This window comes from Condylostylus longicornis, unplaced genomic scaffold (assembly GCF_029603195.1).
Source record: "Condylostylus longicornis isolate FDR11 unplaced genomic scaffold, ASM2960319v2 ptg000040l, whole genome shotgun sequence".
Classification (NCBI taxonomy): domain Eukaryota; kingdom Metazoa; phylum Arthropoda; class Insecta; order Diptera; family Dolichopodidae; genus Condylostylus; species Condylostylus longicornis.
Genome location: NW_026578009.1, coordinates 5,899,296 through 5,918,830, shown reverse-complemented (window position 1 = coordinate 5,918,830; position 19,535 = coordinate 5,899,296). Strand labels below are relative to the sequence as shown.

Here is a 19,535-nt window from a genome sequence, read left to right as displayed (position 1 = left end):
ATACGTACATATTTAATAAAAAAAATAAATATGGAAGTACATATGTATGTATAATATTAATTTATAAATGTACATATGTATGAATGTATCTAACATAGTGTTAGATCATATTATGTATGCATGTATGTATACAACTCGAAAAATTAGTTAGAGCTATTAAATATATTATTTTGCGTCCGTCTGTCTAGTTTTAGGTAAAGCTTGCAAATTGTTACATACTCGTACATGTATATAAACATTATAATATTTTAAGAACAAAGTTTCTATCTACATGGTACCTAATATCCTTAACAAAAATTTTATTTTTGAAAGACATTACTATGTTCAAAATTAGCTATTTTTTTTTAAGATTTTGGAAGCACGCACGGAAAGTTAACATTATGTTTTTTGTATGATATTTTATATGGTATGTAATAATATTATTATATATGTAGGTACATTTATGTAAATCACATATGTGTGTATGTTCAAATTTAATAAAATAATATTTTAAAATATTCGCTAAATTTAATTATTTATGTACACTTTCTGTATCCAATCCGCATAATATAACGTATATACAATGTTTCTTTTTACAGTTCTTATGAATTTTGATATGGTATATAAGTACTGAACACATTGTAAAATGGGTGTGTACTTTATTTTACAATGAAAAAAAGCTAACATAGGAAATAAATTGCTTTTCAATACAAATTGAAGAACATACTCTCAAAAGTAAAATCATATAAGTAATTCATCGTAGAAATAAATCCTCACAACCTGTATAAATATACACTAATTTTTTATCTACGAGTACAGAGTACAATGTTTAGAGAGGAAATGTTAATTTACTTATCTGCTCACACGGCCCAAATTCTATGAATCTTACGTTTAGAAAATCCCACCATTTATGAATATATTTGAATATATAAAAAAAACCTTTAAGTATACATTTGTAAATAGTCGAAATTGTATGAAGAAGTGTTTATCACTTTTTTGACTGGTGAAAATTGTTTTTAATATGATTTTAATCTTTGTATAACCAAGAAGTATAATTTTTTTTTTTTATTATTTTAATTAAATTTTTAAAACAACCACGAATTTAAGATTGTATAAGTACGTGTTTAAAGTGAAATTCATTTTAATCAGCCCGTCCATAAAAGAAATTGACGAGCCCGAAATCCAGGGTCGGAAATTTTTGTAATGTCATGCTAATAATTTCAATTTCAATTTATATAATAACACATTCAAATAATCATATGAATACAAATGTATATTTTCATATATTCCAATATAAACGTATAGGTAACAAAACAATAATTGTCATGCGATTTGAATAACTTGTAAATGTATTGATCAACACATTAAAATATACAAAAATATGCGCACATGTACAAAATAAGAGAAATAAATTAATAAAAATATTGGAAAAAATTTTCTGTAAACACGTAACAATACTATTTCTTTTTTCGCCATAAACTAAGAAAAATTATTTTTTTTTTTTCAATTTACAGGAGCATACATACATATGTATGTATTTACATGTATAGATAAACGAACGTACATACATATATTTATAAAAATTTTGTAAATAAATAAAATGTGTAAAGTAATATGAATATGCAATATCAGATTGTTTTCAATTATACTTATTGCATTAATTTATATGCAAGTAGCTAACGTACGGATCATGACATAACTTATTTCAGGAGTGCAAATTAGGGAAACAAAAATCGAAACAAAAAAAATTTTACAAAGTTATGAAAAATTCTTATGGTCTTAAGATTTTGGTAATATAATGTAAATTTTTATCCTACAAAGCTCTTTTCAAAATTATATAAAAAATGTTCTAATAACGAATTTTCAAAAAAAAGTTCGAAATCGGCAAAAAGCCATCTATTGGTACGTTATGTTTATGTATAACTTCTATAAAATCTTTCAAAAAATAATAATTCAAGTAAGCTTAGCCAGTCTGTATAAAAAACTTATTTTATAAAGCAAAAATGTCTATTGAAAAATAAAAGTTTGTGGACAAAAAAGGTTATAAGAACACAAATTCAAACATGCATATGTACATAAATTTGTAAATTCTTGGATCTATAAACGTGTAAAAGGTTTGCAAAGTACTTGCATATTTAAAAATTTAATAAAAAATTTTTGTTTGAGTGTCACAAGCTAGTACGAAATGAAACCAATGAATATTAATTAAGAAATGCAGGAAATATGTAAATAAAAAACGGATAGTTACACTAGATGGATTTGTATTTCATCATACATAAATCTTATGAACAATAGTTACGTATTTCTTCTATGATGCACAGGCGCACAACGAAGAATGGATTAAAGTAGGAAATTGTGAATTTACATTATATTTATTATTATGAAACTTCTGTTATGGTTCTCATTATCATTCTGTAACGTACTTTGAAGTTACTTATAAAAGTAATTGTTTTTGTTTTCAGCAATTTACACCAAGTAAATGACAATTTTAATCTAGTGTTTTATCTAGCTGGTAAAAGCGAAAAGTAACTCGTTTCTTAATTGTAAAACATAAACGGACAAGTATATAATGCTTTTATAAAACACATAATTTAGAGATGCATGTTTTGCCAATAAGAGAATTCATTTTGTAATAACGTTCGTAATTGAAGTGCACATTTAAACAAATATTGAATATGAAAATGAGAATTAATTATTGTCCGGACTAGTAAATAAAGTAACATCATGTAACATACATTTCTTTATTTTTCGCATTATATTTATTACCTATTTATATTTTTGTTTAATATTGTTCATATGTGCACGCCTTATTTAGTTAGAATAATTTAGGAAAAATTAAATAATTGAAACGTGCAATATGTTATTTAGTTTTTGAACGATTTATGCGTTTTGGTGCATGATATGTATTTGCTTATTTATTTAAAATATTTCAATATGGAAATATGTATACATATTAAAACAAGCATAATAATATTTTGAAAATTAAATATAATATAGTAAATCACAATACGTACATACATATATGTATTTAATATGAAATAAAAATTGAACTATGTTATTCCTAAATCAAAATATTTCAATATTTTTTAGGTATTTTATACATTATAACGTCTATGTATAACACAAAGTAAAATTATACAGAGAAAAGCAAATATACAAACACAAGAAGATAGAACCAGAAATAATAAAAAGGAACTACATGCAGATATTGCAGAACAGAGAATCAAAGTGAAAAATTGATTGTAACAACACAAAAACAAAAAACAAAGGCAAAGTTTAAGAAGAAAAAAAAAATATAAAAGCAAGCAAAAACAGGGATTACAACATAAAAAAAAAATGAGTTCAGCTGTAGATGCATTACTTGAAGCAGCTCGTTATATAGAACTGCAAGAACAACATGGTATTCGTGAAGGTTGGATATCTTCTGCGCTTAATACAAACTCATCTTCTACTGCAGAACTTCGTCATAACCATAATAGTCTAAGAAATACAAATAATGATAGTCGTCGCAATTCAGTTAATAATCATATAAATAATAATCATAACTCGATAACTAATCATCGACATAATAGTCATATTCAAAGTAATTCTCGGTTAAATGATTATTCTGATAGTAATAATATAAGAAGAAATGATAATTTTCAGCAACAAAATCATCGAAATAATAATGTAAATGATAATTTATTGGTAAATAATGTTAATAACAACAATAGCAACAATAATAATGTTAATAATAACAATATAAATAATAATAACATTATAAATAACAATAATAATGAAAGAATTGTGTCGCCATCATTATCACCAAAAAATCAACAAAATAATATAAAACATCAAAATGCTGCAAATAACACTAAATTATATAGTATAAATTCAAATACGCTTTCTAATCAAAATGATATATCATTAAATGCAAGAACTAATTCAATTGATGAACGTATTGAAAATGGTAATAGCATTAGTAGTAATATTGAGATTATAACAAATGGCAGACACAGACATAATTCAACATCTTCATCAACAACATCACCAATAAAAGCTGGAATAAATTTTAATTTAAATAACGTAAATATCAATAGTAATAATAATGGTAATATTACTAATAATATTGTTAATATTAGTAATAATAGTAATATTAATACTAATCACAATAATAGTACGATTAATAACATTATTACTGCAACACTTAATTCAACAAATAATACTTCTATACATGCTATTATGTCAACCACAACTGAAGATTCATCTCAATCAAGTTTAAATTTATCTTCAAGTAGTTACATAAGTGGAAGTCCAAATAATAATCATAATTCATCATCATCTTCTATATTAAATTCAGAAAACTTATTACCATTTCAATTAACATCAACATCCTCATCGATGATAACAACATCAGCATCAAGTACAGGTAATGGAAGACGTCGTACAATTAGTAACACTAGTGATGGTAGTCAGTCACATCGTAATTCATCAAGTATTAGACCAGGTACAAGAGAAATTCATAATAAATTAGAAAAGCATAGAAGAGCACATTTAAAAGAATGCTTTGAACAACTAAAAGTTCAACTACAACTAAAAGATGAAGAAAAAAAGAAAACATCAAATTTAGCTATATTAGGTGCTGCATATCGTCATGTAATGGTTTTGCGACGCAAAGAAAGAGAATTAGAACAGCAAGTTGAACTTTTAGCTAAAGAAAAAATTAATGCTCAAAAGAAAATTGTTAGTTTAAAACGTGAACTCGTTGCTAAATATGATAACATTGATTTTTCTTCAATTGTTTCTGATGTTAACAATACTACAACCATAGTTAATACAACAAATGGCATTTGTAATAATAATAACACTAATACTCAACAACAACTGCAACCACAACAACAACATCATCAAATCGCGCCATTGAATTTGAATAGAACATCCTCCCCACAAACAATGCTTTTATCACCAAATAATGTTATTAACAATAATAAAATAAATCACAGTAATGAAATTATTATCAATCACACAACTTCAACAAAAGATATTATTTCCATTGAAAATAATAAGAATATGATACAGAATAACAGAAAAATGCATCATCAATATTCATCAGATAAACCACGCGATTTAACTGTCAATTCATCCCATAAAGTTGTTATACAATCAAATAATTTTAGTAATAATTTAACAAGTAATAACAACAGCCATCATAATACAGTAGCAAATTCAATAACTCCTACTACCACAACTCCTGCTAGTTTGAATATTAAAGAAGATCCAGATCATTCTACACAAAAGGTTATCAAACAATATAATTTAATAGCCTTGGCACCAGTTGATAAAGATAACAAAATTATATCGTCAGCATCGTTACCAATACCACAGGTTGTTACAGCCGGTGGTGGACTTGTGATACCGATGTTGTCATCACAGGCATTACGTGTTATAGGACCAAATAATTTATCAACAATAGAATTTAGCACACCAGCGCTGCAAAACCATATTCAAAATACAATACCATCACTGACATCTGTGACATCAGGACAACAATTACAAAAACTATTTATAAACGGTGATTGTGGCGGTACTACGACTATTTCTGCTCATCCAGCATTAGCTGCTGCCGCTGCCGCTGCAGCTGCTGCAGCCTCATCTGGTAATGATAATAAAAATGGTATTACAACAAATGAAATCAATAGATTACCAGGTGGGGCTGAATTAAATATTTTACCTGCATCAGTAACTGGTGCCACAACATTATATAGGGGAAATGAAAAATTGACTTTTGTTAATAATGCGATTACATTAAAAAATTCTACATCAAATTCATGTAATTCGGGTATTACCACTACTACAAATAATAATTCTAGTCGCCACGTTCATGTTGTAACATCATCAAGCCATCAAAATGCAGCCATAACAAGTAATGCTGGCACAAATTTAACACCAATTGTTGTTACACAAGGTCAACAAGTTAACAATATAACGCAATTAATTGCAAATACACCACAATTAGGTAAAATGAATATTTCAGTAACAGGACATCCTCATCAAACTGATACAACAACATTACTTAACGCAGCACAATATATTCATACAGGTCCAATGAAACAAATGGTTGTCGCTGTTGCAAATAATGCTACACCCACCAATAATTCATCTACTATTCAAACTACAACTTCTACAACTGATACCATCGGAAAAATATAGTTCTTAAATAAAGAATCACCATATTCTAAGAAATATAAAAGAAATAAAAATAAAAATAAAAAATAGTAAATTAAAAATTTAATATTAAAACAAAATATTTACATATATGAAATAAATATGGAATATACAAAACAAAAGAAACAAACAAAAAAAAAAAAACTAATTTAAATTAAATTAAAATTTGAAAATAAGTAGCTGTAATTTTTAAATTTAAATACTGTAAATTATAATAATCATAATTACATATTATATTATATTATTAATAAATGTAAAAGAATTTCTGCCCTTTAAATAACATTACATAGATGAAACTAGCCACTATTTGGCAAATGTAGTAAAAATGTAGAATTGCATTACAACAAAAAAAAAAAAGAAAGAAAATAATAGAACAAAAATTATTGCATGCGATAAAACATTTAAATTTATTTTAAAATTTTATAAATATATAAGTGTATTACACAAATCATGAAACTAAAATCAGGAAATTTTTAAACATCTATGTAACTAAATTTATTAAACCTTTTTCAATTTGAGAAAACAAATTTCCAAATTTATCTTGTTGTTAATTTTATTTAAATTATTTTTAAATTATTGTGCTTCAAAGAAGAAATTGTAATAAGATGTGCACATTATTCCATATCCAATTTTAAAGAAATGCTGTAAATTTCAATATTAATTAAATACATAATTGTGCAATTATGTATTTAAAATTACGTTTTCTGCAATTATAGACTTTAAAGCTAAAATAAAACTAAAAATTACAACTAGTATAACTTCAGATCAGTATTTCAGAATTACCGAATATAAAATGCTTAATGCAATATATTTAAAAAAACTGTGATTTATTGAAAAAAAAAAAAGAAATTACAAATTGAAAGATTTAGTTAAAATTCTTTTTAATGCAAAATTTTTTATAATGAATGCAAAAAACACATATGAAAATAAAATATTTATTGCTAAAATATATTTTTAATTTTTTAAACTTTAAAAATTTAATAATTTTTCTTAAGTTTAATTTTACAGTATTTTTTTTTATTTTACTTTTTTCCCTAATACTAACACAGTTCGAAATTTCTAATTGAATTTGAACTTGCTTAATTTTCAAAATTTCTAATTCTATTTGAAAATTAATTTGCTTAATTTAATGTAAATTCTCGGATTAGGAATATTGTACAAATATATATATATATATTCAATTTTCTAAATTCTAGATGCAAAGATGTAGAACTCAACAGTAATCTTAAATTGGAAGACTCTTTAATTTTTGAAGTAAACGTAGATAAAAGCAATCCATTGAGTGTACTTTAGTACGGGTTGAATATTATAGAAACGCATATATTATAGGAATGCGTAGTATCACTTATTTAGCAATATCAAATTTAAAATATTACCAATTGAGAAAACTATCAAATCTGAGACATCGAAAAATGTTACTTTTCTATTTCTTTTTTCGATTTAGTGAGCTCATTATTTTCAATGCAAAATCAATGGTGATGTCGAAATTAAGAGCTATAGTCATTTTTGATTTTAAATTATAATTGCATCATTTTATTATTTAACTGCAAATATTTCTAAATAAAAAAAATCTATTTAAACAAATTTAAAGGCCATTTTTTCCTTTTTTTTTTCCTATATTGGAGAAAAATAATTTTTATATGTTTTTAACATTTTTAAACAATTTAGCTATTAAGAAACTGTTTCAAAGTTTTAATATTTATTAAAGGCAAAGAAAAAAAAGATTCTAATTACAATTAATGAACAAACAAAGAAAAATAAAAACAAATGTAAATTCGAATTTAGAAATTAGAGAAACCTTAAAATAACAAAAATCGTACACTAAATTAATTATAATAAAAATAAAAAATTCTTTTACTAAAAATTTTCTAAAAAAAAAAATAGCAAAAAAAAAGGTAAAAAAATAAATAGGAAATACAAATATCAACTGATAATTAAGAGTCAAAATAACAATAATGTATTTTTTTTGTTGTTTTATTATTTTCTACTGAATTAATATTTTTTTTTTTTGTTTTCTCTTTCTTGAATTTGGCAACATTAATTCTTTTGAAAAATCAAAATTAAAAAAAAAAAAAAAAATCAACTAATTTGTTACGTTTTATTTATTGTAATTTTGTTAACTAAGTTTTTATATTAAATAATAAATATTGATAAATTTTTACATAACTTGTACATACATACATATACATAACATATATTTTATATAAATAAATGAAGAAAAAAACATTTATTTTATTCAAAAGAAAAAATTTTAATAATTAAAAAAAAAAAGCAAAATGTTGATTTAAAATAAATACATTTATTAAATATTAAGTTTAATTATGTATTATTAATGGGTTTATCAAAACTTCTTTTATATAATTGTCACCTAAAAAATAAAAAAAAAAAAAATAAAAATACAAAAGAAAACTAAAGTAAAATTTAGATAAATTATATTATATATATATATGTATAATTAATATAAAATTAATTTGGATTCTATAATATAAATACACTTATGAGAAATTTTAAATGGTTTTTTTCAATGTAAACTTCACATGTCACGTCTCAGATATTTGATATTTTTGATAATTCAGTTCTATTCTAGTACTTAATTGAAAATTATATACTACACGAGCTGTTAAAAAATTGTTTTTGAAAATGTTACAATGTTTTGACAATATTTATTCATGCTGCAACTTGGATTAAGATCTTTAGTTTAAATTTAGCTATTGCAAATTAAAAAAAAAAAATAATGAGCCTTATTCTAGTTGTCGAAGTAGAGCGACAATTATTGTCGTTACGAATTGAATTTGATATTCTAAGCGGCGATCGCAGTGACACTTATCGGGGAATAGCGGAAAAATGTGTTTCAGCCATATTCCAGTTGTCGTTCTGATGCGAGATATGTCGTAGTGAAATGACGTTTCTTGTCGAAAAGTATTTAACAATTAGTGACAAGCAAGAAGGATACACCAAAAATGCAAGTTAAAACCAAACAATTTAGCAAAATCATAAAAAAAAAATTAATTTTATACATAATGTAAATTAAGTCATAAAATATATAATTTAATTTTTGTTTTTAGCGTGAAAGTATTTATAAATTTTAAGAATTGGAAATTTAATGACAGAGAACGCCTTTTACTCGTGTACTCGTTTTTCCCTCGAATATATTCAGTAAATATACAAAGGCTTCCTTTGGAAGTCTGTAATAGTTTATAAATTTGTGAATAAAATAAAATGTTTGTAATTAACTTACTTGAAAAAATTATTGTATTGGCTTACATTCCATTTGGCAAATCCAATAAATTAGAGCTAATCTTAAATCTTTTGATCCTTAATTGTTGTTTTTTTTTTAATATCATCACTATCGGAATGATATGAATCGGTAAACTATAATGCAAATGACATTTTTTATTATTTAAAAATATAAATATTTAAATTGAAATTTGTTTTTTAGTTTGAACTTTGCTCGCCAAAATTTTTTTTTTAAAATGTATCAATTTCATTTGAAACATTTCAATTTCGATTATTTCTCGTACTCACGTCACTCGACACCCGAATACCACATTTCAAATGATGTGACAGCGACACCGACAAATGTTACATAAGTTACGCGACAACTAGAATAAGGCTCAATATGTCGGAAAATTTAGAAGAATTATTAGAGTAAGTTTGAATTATTAGAATAAGAGAATTATTAGAGTAGTATTTTCGTTTCTAAATTTTTATTTAATATGCATATGTACATAATATTAGTTTAATAAAAATACATGACTTACAGTATTTCAACGAGTGCAACAACTCTCTTTACTACAAGTAAACAGCATTTTAGTTTTCGGAATTATTTCGATCTGCTACTAAAATTAAATAAATTCTAATTTAGACATGCAACGCAAACAGTTTTTTCAAAAATACCTAATTTTTGGTTTTTTACAATTCTTTGTACAGTACAACATTATTGAATTCAACTCTTAACAAAAACAAAATGTACAATTTTTGTCAGATTACCGTGTAAAAAATTTGTGCGTACTGTGATTTTATTTACCATTAAAAAAATTTAAACTTTCCAAAATTTCAAATAATCCCGCATTTTGCAATCAAAAAGCAAAAAATAAACCTACATATTTTAAAGAAGAAGCTGTACGTTGCTGAACACGGCTATATTTGTACGAATCAGTACTACATTGAACTTGTAAATCATGGAAGCCATACTCTCTTTAGTAAAACAATAAAATTAATTTTTGGATTTTAGTATTAAAGTGGTAACTTTGACTTCCCTACCGATGATTATTTTGGTAACGAAATTAATCTTCCATAAGAAATAATAATTCACCCTAAATTCAAGGATCATTCGCTAATTATAAAAAATAAATTGATGTATGTCGATGAGAAATTAGATAGACAATATTATTTTTTTTAAAAGGGGGCTTAAAGTAACGATTAATTCCAACAGATTAGTAATTACACTGTTTCGCGGTAAAAGAAACAAGTACCTATTGCGCTTGTGTAACTCGAAAAATTTTTGTAGTTTCGACATAATAAATAGAAAAAATAATGGTATTTTTAGGATTGTTAGAGGGCGGAACATAGGAACAAAACAATAAAATAGGTTCTTTTGTTCCTAAAATATAAGCTTTTTTTTCAAAGGGTGAAGAAGTTTTATAAACTTTTGCCTAGATAGATGATCGAACTGGCAGACGGAGTGAACTTAATAAGCACTTTGTTCCAAATTTGTTGTTAAAGTGTTTAAAAAGTAGAAATGAAAATCATTCTGTTTGTTCCTTCATTTTAATAAATCTTCGACTACAGTGTGATTCATTATCATGACTCATAAAAATCAATATGCTAGCGACCTTGTCGAATTCAACAATTTCTTTAATAAATTTCATATGGTTTCTTATTGAATTATCAAATTAATTTTTTTTTATGTTATCAATATTCTGAAAATATGAATACATTTACAAATTTGCCTCCTTTTCATTTTTTTAGGGCCAACAATAACAAAAGATAAAGAATTTTTTTTTATGTCCAAATCCTGTGTTCAGTTGCTTACATGCAAGTTGAAAAAATTCTCATTTGCCAATATATGAATTTCCGGTTTTTCATTTTTTTAAAAAAAAGTATAAAAGAGGTAGAATAATGTTTCTTTGTATCATAAAATCTTTTCTTCAGTTTAAAAATTGTTTATCAAACACGTTCGTTTCCAAAATTTTGTAAAAACACAATAAAACGAAGAAAAACAAAATACAAAGAGCTGATCCCAGTCAACTTTCATTAACACAGTACAAAAAAAAGGGAAAATCAAATCTTTTCTATTCTTTTTTTCATTTAAAAATGTTTTTTTTTTTTTGGTTTTAAGAGAAGATAACACCTGCAACACAACTAGGTATACTCATTAAAACGTTTTTGAAAGAATCCATATTAAACTCAATACTTTATAATTTACCCAACAAGTTTAAAATATAGAATGTGAAACGAAAGATATAAAGCGAAACTCAAAATGAATGTTATGGGCAACCATTCCTTTTGTTGCCAATATCTTTAAGTTGATTTTAAAACCCACACATACAAATATCATTTGCAAATACATTAACAATATCATCCTTAAGAAAGGTCGTTCAAAAAAAGTTCAATGGTTACAGGTAGGAAACAAAAATTAAAAAATTATCAACAAAAAAATATTATAATAAATGTACGATAATTAAAAAGTATAAATAAGAGTGTTGGGGTTACCAATTTACCATAAAACTTCTTTATTAAAAATAAAGTTTGAAATTCTTTAATAAATTCTCTAAAAATTTTAGTCTGCAATTGTCCGAAGGAAAATTGGAAGTTGTCAAAAAATTATCGTTTTGGGGGAAAAGTAAAATAAAACCCATGATTATATTGGCAAATTTGTTCAAAACTTTTATCAATCTCGGGTTATACAAGTACAATATTTAAACATTTCTTATTTGGAACAAAACTTGTAAATCTTTTCTATATCGTTTGTCGATTATATGCTCGAAGCGTATAGCCACCTGAAATATCCTTATATCATACGAGTATTATAATAATTTTGTATTTTATTGCATTCGCCTAAAAGTATGCTATAAAAATTTAAAATTATCTTTTACATATTTCATTAAAACAAAAAAAATATTGAAATAAATAAGAACGAATGGTGTCCTCAACTGAAAGTGTAGTGAAACTCAAAACAATTTAAAAAAAAAAGTTACATGACCTGACATACATGAAGATCGTCCTATTCATCATGACACACGAACAATGTATATATACAAAGTGAAATCCGTTAAAGAGTGGACATCAAAATAACACGAAGAAATCTAAAATAAAATAAACACAATTAAAGATTTTCAATCTGTTTTTTTTTTTTTATTTTGTTATTAAATTTATTTATTATATACAAAGCAGCATATATTAAAGGTATGCGCACACAGAAAACAAAAACTGACTGTAGGTGTATTAGTATATTTATAATAATAGCCATTCTAGAGCAGTTATATTTTGTATCCAAAAATAACTAAACCTGTAATGATTCTCTACTTATAGACATGATATTTATTTATATACGTAAATATAATTTTTCTTAACCTTTCAGTATTTAAAGGCAATGTCCTCTTCTATAAAAGACCCTGAACGATCGTAAAGCAGTTCAATATTTATATAAGTTTGTTAACAGTATCATTCTTGCAACAAAAAAAACAATAAGCAAATAAAACTACATTTTGGATAAGATTTTTTTTTACATCTCCAAATCTCACTTTTTTTTTTTTCATTGTCAAGTGTTAGCCAGGACCACGGATGTACGAAAATCCTCATTTCAATAAAAATCGATTTTAATATTTATTCGTCTTTTAAAAATCTGTATAGAACTGCAATATTTCAGTATATGTGATTGCAAATTCCTGAGTGAACTTTTCAAGTTTGGAAGAACTCTTTGGCACACAAAGTGTTGTGTTCCGAAATATCAGCTGCGAACAATTTTCTCAGAAAATAAACCAAGAGAACCCCAAAATTCATCTTCCAAAATTTTCATTCATGTGTTTATTAGAAGAGACCGTCCTCAACAAGGAGCCTTATACTAAGTAATTCGATTTTCGTATTTGGAAAAATGATAAGATAGCACCAATCAATTTGGGTGATATACTACCTTTCATTACTGCAATTGCGAAAATCGAACTACATAATAAGAGCCCAAGTCTTGCGTGACCTTAAGAAAGACTTTATAGGGTCATCTCTTCGCAAACAATTTGTCTTGATAAGAGCTATCTAAATTACAGGTTTATCAGATTATAAATCTAAAAAAAAAAAAATTATTTTAAACTATATATTTATGTCGAAATGTAAAAAAATCAGATACGTGGTTTTGGAATAGACTCGATGAGTTATTATAAAAAACAAAAACAACAAAGGTATTATATTTCTTGTGCATAGTCAGACTTCTTTACTTATGTAGTAGTTCGCAACAAAGGATTTTTGAAAAAATAAAGAAATAAAAAAAAACTTATTCATTTTCTTTTTATCTCTACCTGAAATTTAAAAAAAAAAATTATATAACTATGACTGTATTCGAAATTTCCTTTTTTTTTTCATTTTGTAAAGAAAAATCTATAATTCCAGCATCAATTTCAAAAGGAAAACTAGCTTAAAACTAAATTCAGCTCAAATATGAAAACACTATCATTGTGGAATCAATTTTTAAGAGAGCTATTATTCAAGTTTGGAATTCAATCGAAACTCAATTATTAAAATTTTTAATTGCCAAACTACAGCGTAAAGCAAGTTGTATTTCTAATATATTTAATTGTTTCATTCATATTGTCTTGCACATTTTTTCTAGATTTTAAATAAACCGCTATTATAGAAAATTTTTAGGTTCTTAGTTCTTATGTAATAAAGCCTTTTCAAAATTTGAACGAGGCTCTAGACGTCTGAAACGAAAACGAATTGCTCGAATTCTTTACAAATTATGGTTTAATTTCAATTTTGAACGTTTAACAATTCTGCTTTCAACTTATTTTTAAATAAAACACATTTATTATATTTCATGATCAGAGATATTTCAACTTGTATCAACCTAAATAAATATTAGGGCCGATTATAAGAATTTCCAGCGAATAGGTTTTTGTTAACTATAATTTAGTGTGAAAACACAAATTTCCCTATTACGAATTCGCTTAGTAGCATTCATAAATGCTTAGCTTTTTTCGATACTCTCTTATTAATATCTTAAAGGCTACTTATTTAAAAAAAACAGTGGATGCTAGATAGATGGAAATAAAAAGATGTTGAACATTTAATTTAATATTTTAAATAAAGGGATTTGTGTGTAAAATTTCTGATTTCTGGTTCTGGAAGCATAAATTGTGTAATTAGTAGTTGAAGCTTTTAAATAAAATTCGAGTTTGGAAGTCGTCCACTACATTACATCGACAAATTTTCATACATTAATTGCATTATGTGCATTGTAATTGCGGTGTTGAACTAAAGAGTTCGAAGGTTTTTGACTATAAAAAGTACAAGAAAGGCAAAATTTTTGAATTTAACTTATTAGAAACCTTTTTTCGAATCTTACAATACTTAGATTTCTTCAACTTAGTAAGTAGTTTTCTTATAGCTCTTGACATTGAATTCTAATTAAATTTAAAAACTAATAATTTTTGAACTCATGAACTGGGAATTGAATTTCTCACTTTGACTCATTTATGTGCATTATTTGATTTTTATTAACATTCTCTTTTTAAAATCTTTTTACATTATATAGGTGGACGTGAAGCACTGGTTTATTCTTCTTTATTCATTTTTAATATAACAAAACAAAAAACATACATAGATACATACATATATACATTTGAACAAATATAATAATTTTTGAATTGAAAAATCTTATATAAATACGAAAGAGTACTTAAAGTAATCTAATACATTTTTAAGGGTTCAAATATCCTTTAATTCGTTACACAAACATGTACACTTTAAAATGTCTACTTTATTTTTGTATAATATTTATGTATAAATATGTATGTACGCATGTATATGCTTAAATATATGTATATATGTATATTCATTATGTACGAATGTAATAAAATTTTTCTAAAATTTCCCTTTTTTTCTTATTATGTTTTCTCAATTCTTGAATGCGTTTTCCTGCACTTTGATAATTTATTTATATGTGCATGGATCGCAGATACAAGGGGAACAACAACAGCAAAATGAAAACAATAATAAAACAAAAAACAATAACAACTATAATTATAATACTCGTAATAAACAACAAAAAAAAAAAACAAGAACTGTTGAGTCGTTTTGTGAGTCAATGAATAATTTCTTACACAAAACCCATACATTCACACACAATACAATTTATTAAAGGAAGTCTGAAGAGTGTAATGCCCTTTGTCTGTTTTCATGTACAATGTTTTGTTATTATCATTTTGTTTTTTTTTTTGTTTTTGCTTATCTTTTTGTTTCTACAATTTTTTTTTTTGTTCTTCTATAAAATTTAGCAAAGTCTTCAAAACTGTTATGTAAAAAAATTTTTCTCTCCAAAATCCTCAAAATCAATCCTTTTCTTTGTAATTCTCTATCAAAGCGACTCAAGCGTTCTCAAAATGATGTTTATTTGTTAGAATTTCGATTTTTCCTTTTCGATTCTCTAAAACGCTCTGTCTAAAATCATTAACTAAAAAAAAATTAAATTAATTGAATGAAATTATTAAAGTTTGGATTTTTCATGAATTTATCCAAATTTCTACAGCAAAGAAAATTGATTTCAAATTTTTATCCTATAAAAACTCTAAAAGATAATACAAAAGATTGATCCTACAGTATTGCTAATCGGGCAATACTGTAGGGTCAATCCAAGGTCTACTAACTACATTTTGCCAGAAATTTTTGTAAAACGACAAATAAGAATTATTTGGTTATAACAATAGAACTTCCAACTGCATATAGTATTTTTAAAATTTATTGTTCTTTTAAATTAAATTATTTACTTTCTATTCACTTTTAAATCAGAATTCAAATAAAATAATCACTTTCATATCAATAAATATCTTCTAATGGATGTTTTACTTTTCCAATAAATTTACTTATTTTTTTTAATTGGTTTTTTGCATTTTTTCTCAAATTATTGACGGAGCGTCTCACTTTCAAAAATAAAGTGAATAAATTTTGTATGCGTTTTAGAAAAAAAAACGAGATACGCAATACCAAATAATTCTTCTTACTCGAAAATTACATTATACAAGTATATAATACTCGTAGTTACTCACTTTCCTCTCACTTTCCAAGTAAAATAGCGAGATAGACGATTAGGCCCTAAATGAAATTAAATTGGTGATTTAAAATGATTTAATTTTGTTTGCCAATAATAAATTTTTTTAGTTCCTCTATCTTATATTTTAGTTCCAAAATATACTTTTTCCAATGAGCCAAAAAATTGCAATTTGTTATCAAGATTTTGAATACATATTATATAAACTCTCAGTTCCAGTTTTTAGGATTTATAGAGTGAAGTTTTGCTAAATTTTCATGGAAGTATTTCATAGAAAGTAATTTTCTCCTCACGAAATTTGGGTAATTTTTTTCTCTCAAAAATTCATATTATGTTACATAAAATTAAATTACATAAAATTTTATAAATTGATTTTCCAAAAAAGCCGAGTTGTATGCAATTTTTTATTTATTAAGTTAGTTTATATAATATGTTTTAGCAGTCTTCTGCTTGTCACTTAAATATTTTTCGTTTTCAAACTCGATAAAGAGCCGATCACGTCAAAAAATAAATTTAATAATAACATTGATATGCAAGCCACTATGAAACACATTCTTCTTGTTTCATTATTCAACGAATTATTTGTCTAGTTTTAATATAGACTTATAGGGTTACTCAGTTTACTCTACTCTGATAGTTGAAATATTTGTCTTTATTTACATATATATAAGCTATTGCTAGCTTTGCAAATTTACTTTTTATATTAAAGACAGTTTTTTGGCTGTTTTTAATGTTTGTGTGCCATAAATGTGTATAGAGAACATAAAATATAAAGGCTTTGTATGTGTAGTTAAAAGTTATAATTTGGATGTATGCGAGTATGAAAATATGTTAACCTCTATTATGCAAATTCGTATAAATTTCTAAAATTCTCAAAATTCAAATACATTTTTTTGTTTAATCTCTCAATATAGTCTACATAAATTAATGTTTCACAAAAAAAAAGTGAAAATAATGCATAATACAAATAAGAAATTTCTTTGGCCTGTTTCTTTTTTTGTCAACTGCATTTCTTAAAATAAGCGAAGTATTGTTTTCGTAAGAATTTTCGGATTGTGTACGACTTATTTTTAAAGTTATCGACCAATTGATATTATTAGAAATACGTAACTTAGTTAACATATTTTTATACCTTACAAACGGCCTGTGCCACTTATTTATTTTACAGTAATTATATATTTTGTCATTTTGACAGAATAACAAGTTATACTGTCAAAATGACAAAAATAGTTTCATATTTTTGTTTGCTATCAATACGCCCGTGGTTTTAACTTGATTTTAGAGTTCAGTTCTATTTTCCTCATTTTGTGAAATACGACATAATTCTAAATGTAGTTAGTAGACCTTGCAACTCCTAAAATCATTTATTCCTACGGGTATCACAGAATTGACATGGTTTAGAATGTTATTTTTACATTTAAAAATTTCAAATAATTTTTCGAATAAGAAAACTTGTTTATTTTTTCGTTGTAAACATTTATCCTTTTCGAGTAAAATTTTCCTTCGGTGCAAATTTTTTGCAAAATGTGTCACGTCGATTATGTGCCATATACACCAGATTTTTAAATTTAAATTTTTTTGTTTAGTAAAAAATATTAAGGAATACATGCGAGATATAAAAAATAAACCAAACCAAATAAACATCATCTTGTATATTTGAAGAGACGCTCTAAATACAAGTTTGATTTCTTAATTTCTGATAATTTTTTTTTGTGATTTTTTTTTTTGGCTACCCTCTCGCATTATCGTGTTTCAGTTTTATTTAATGCATATTGGTTTTTATGTGATTGTTACTCTAAATTAATTTTTCTCAAGTGTCAGAGGCTACATAATGTCAGGAAATTTAATTTTAAATGTAGCAATTTTCTTCTAAGCTATGGAGAATGCGTTTATGTGTGCAATTGAGATTTCATTTCCATATATCGTTGAAGGAATATCATCATTTTTTTAAGGAATATCATGAATTTTATGGATTATAATCAAAAATATCACAATATAAATTATTTATTGTAGCATTTCACTGGTTATAAAGCATCAGATAGGCCTATAATCCTCACATAATCGAAATTCGTCCAGATACCACCTCCCATAAGTATCCAAGGATGTGACTACATACTATATTTCCAATCAACATCAATTTTAATCATATTGCATTCTATCTGAAGTATAGTCAATAAGACCGATTTCAAACTTTCTATTTATTTTATTTGTTCCATATGTTTTTTTTTTTTTGTTCGACTTCGAATAATAAATAAATCTGTAGGAAATAATGGGCTTGTTTGAAACAAACACTATAACAGAAATTTATAATTTTGGTTTTTGAAGCGTCTCTTTGTAAGTATATGTATGCTAACTAGTAGTTCAAGATTCTCAACTTTTAATCTGTAATTTTGTATATAAGTAAAAATTTTTCGATTTCATTTTAGAGTTGCACTGTGTGTAATTTATAATTTTTCTGTTCTAATTTTTGTTTTTATATAAAAATTTGTTGATATAGAGTTCATTGTATCTATGTATATGTTGTACAGCCATGTATGTATACAGAACTATGTACGTTGTTTTGGATATGAACACATTTACACATATTGTTTTCCTTTTATTATCGTCGCATATGATTTTCTTAAAACGCGTAGAATCTTATGTTTTTTTTTTATTTTTCTTTCTGTGTATGAGCAGTATGACGGCAATTACATGCATATGTATGTATTTTATCAGCTTCATTACTGCAACAGTGTAATATTATAAATAAATAAGATTACTTGATCTTATGTCGTTTTTTATTAATTTTGATATTTTTAATTTTTCACATTATTATCACATTGTATTGATACAAATTTTGAAGCTATACATTGATATTTATTCTATTCTTTACAAAGAGCACACAAAGAAAAGTTCTGTTTTGGGAAAATTATATTATGTACAAATTCTGAGCATTCAAGATTTCTAGGTTTTTGAGATGAATAAATTATACAATGATAAGATCTTGGAATTAAGTACTATTTTAAGATTAAGGAATTATTGCTGTAAGAAGTCAATCTTTACTTATTTTATCTTTATTTACTTTCTTAAAAGTAATTGTGAACTTAAAAGC

The 19,535-nt window shown here is 25.0% G+C and overlaps 1 protein-coding gene across 3 annotated transcripts in view; it reads left to right on the top strand.

Moving 5' to 3' along the window:
- LOC129609576 (myb-like protein D) overlaps nucleotides 1–7,790 on the top strand; it is a 30,351-nt gene extending 22,561 nt beyond the window's left edge. For all 3 annotated transcript variants that reach the window (XM_055521572.1, XM_055521574.1, XM_055521575.1), the window contains one exon: nucleotides 3,070–7,790. In XM_055521572.1, coding sequence (XP_055377547.1) covers nucleotides 3,316–6,168 — 2,853 coding nt within the window. In that variant the 5' untranslated portion in view covers nucleotides 3,070–3,315 and the 3' untranslated portion in view covers nucleotides 6,169–7,790. The remainder of the gene's footprint in view (nucleotides 1–3,069) is intronic.
- The last annotated feature ends 11,745 nt before the right edge of the window (nucleotides 7,791–19,535 follow it).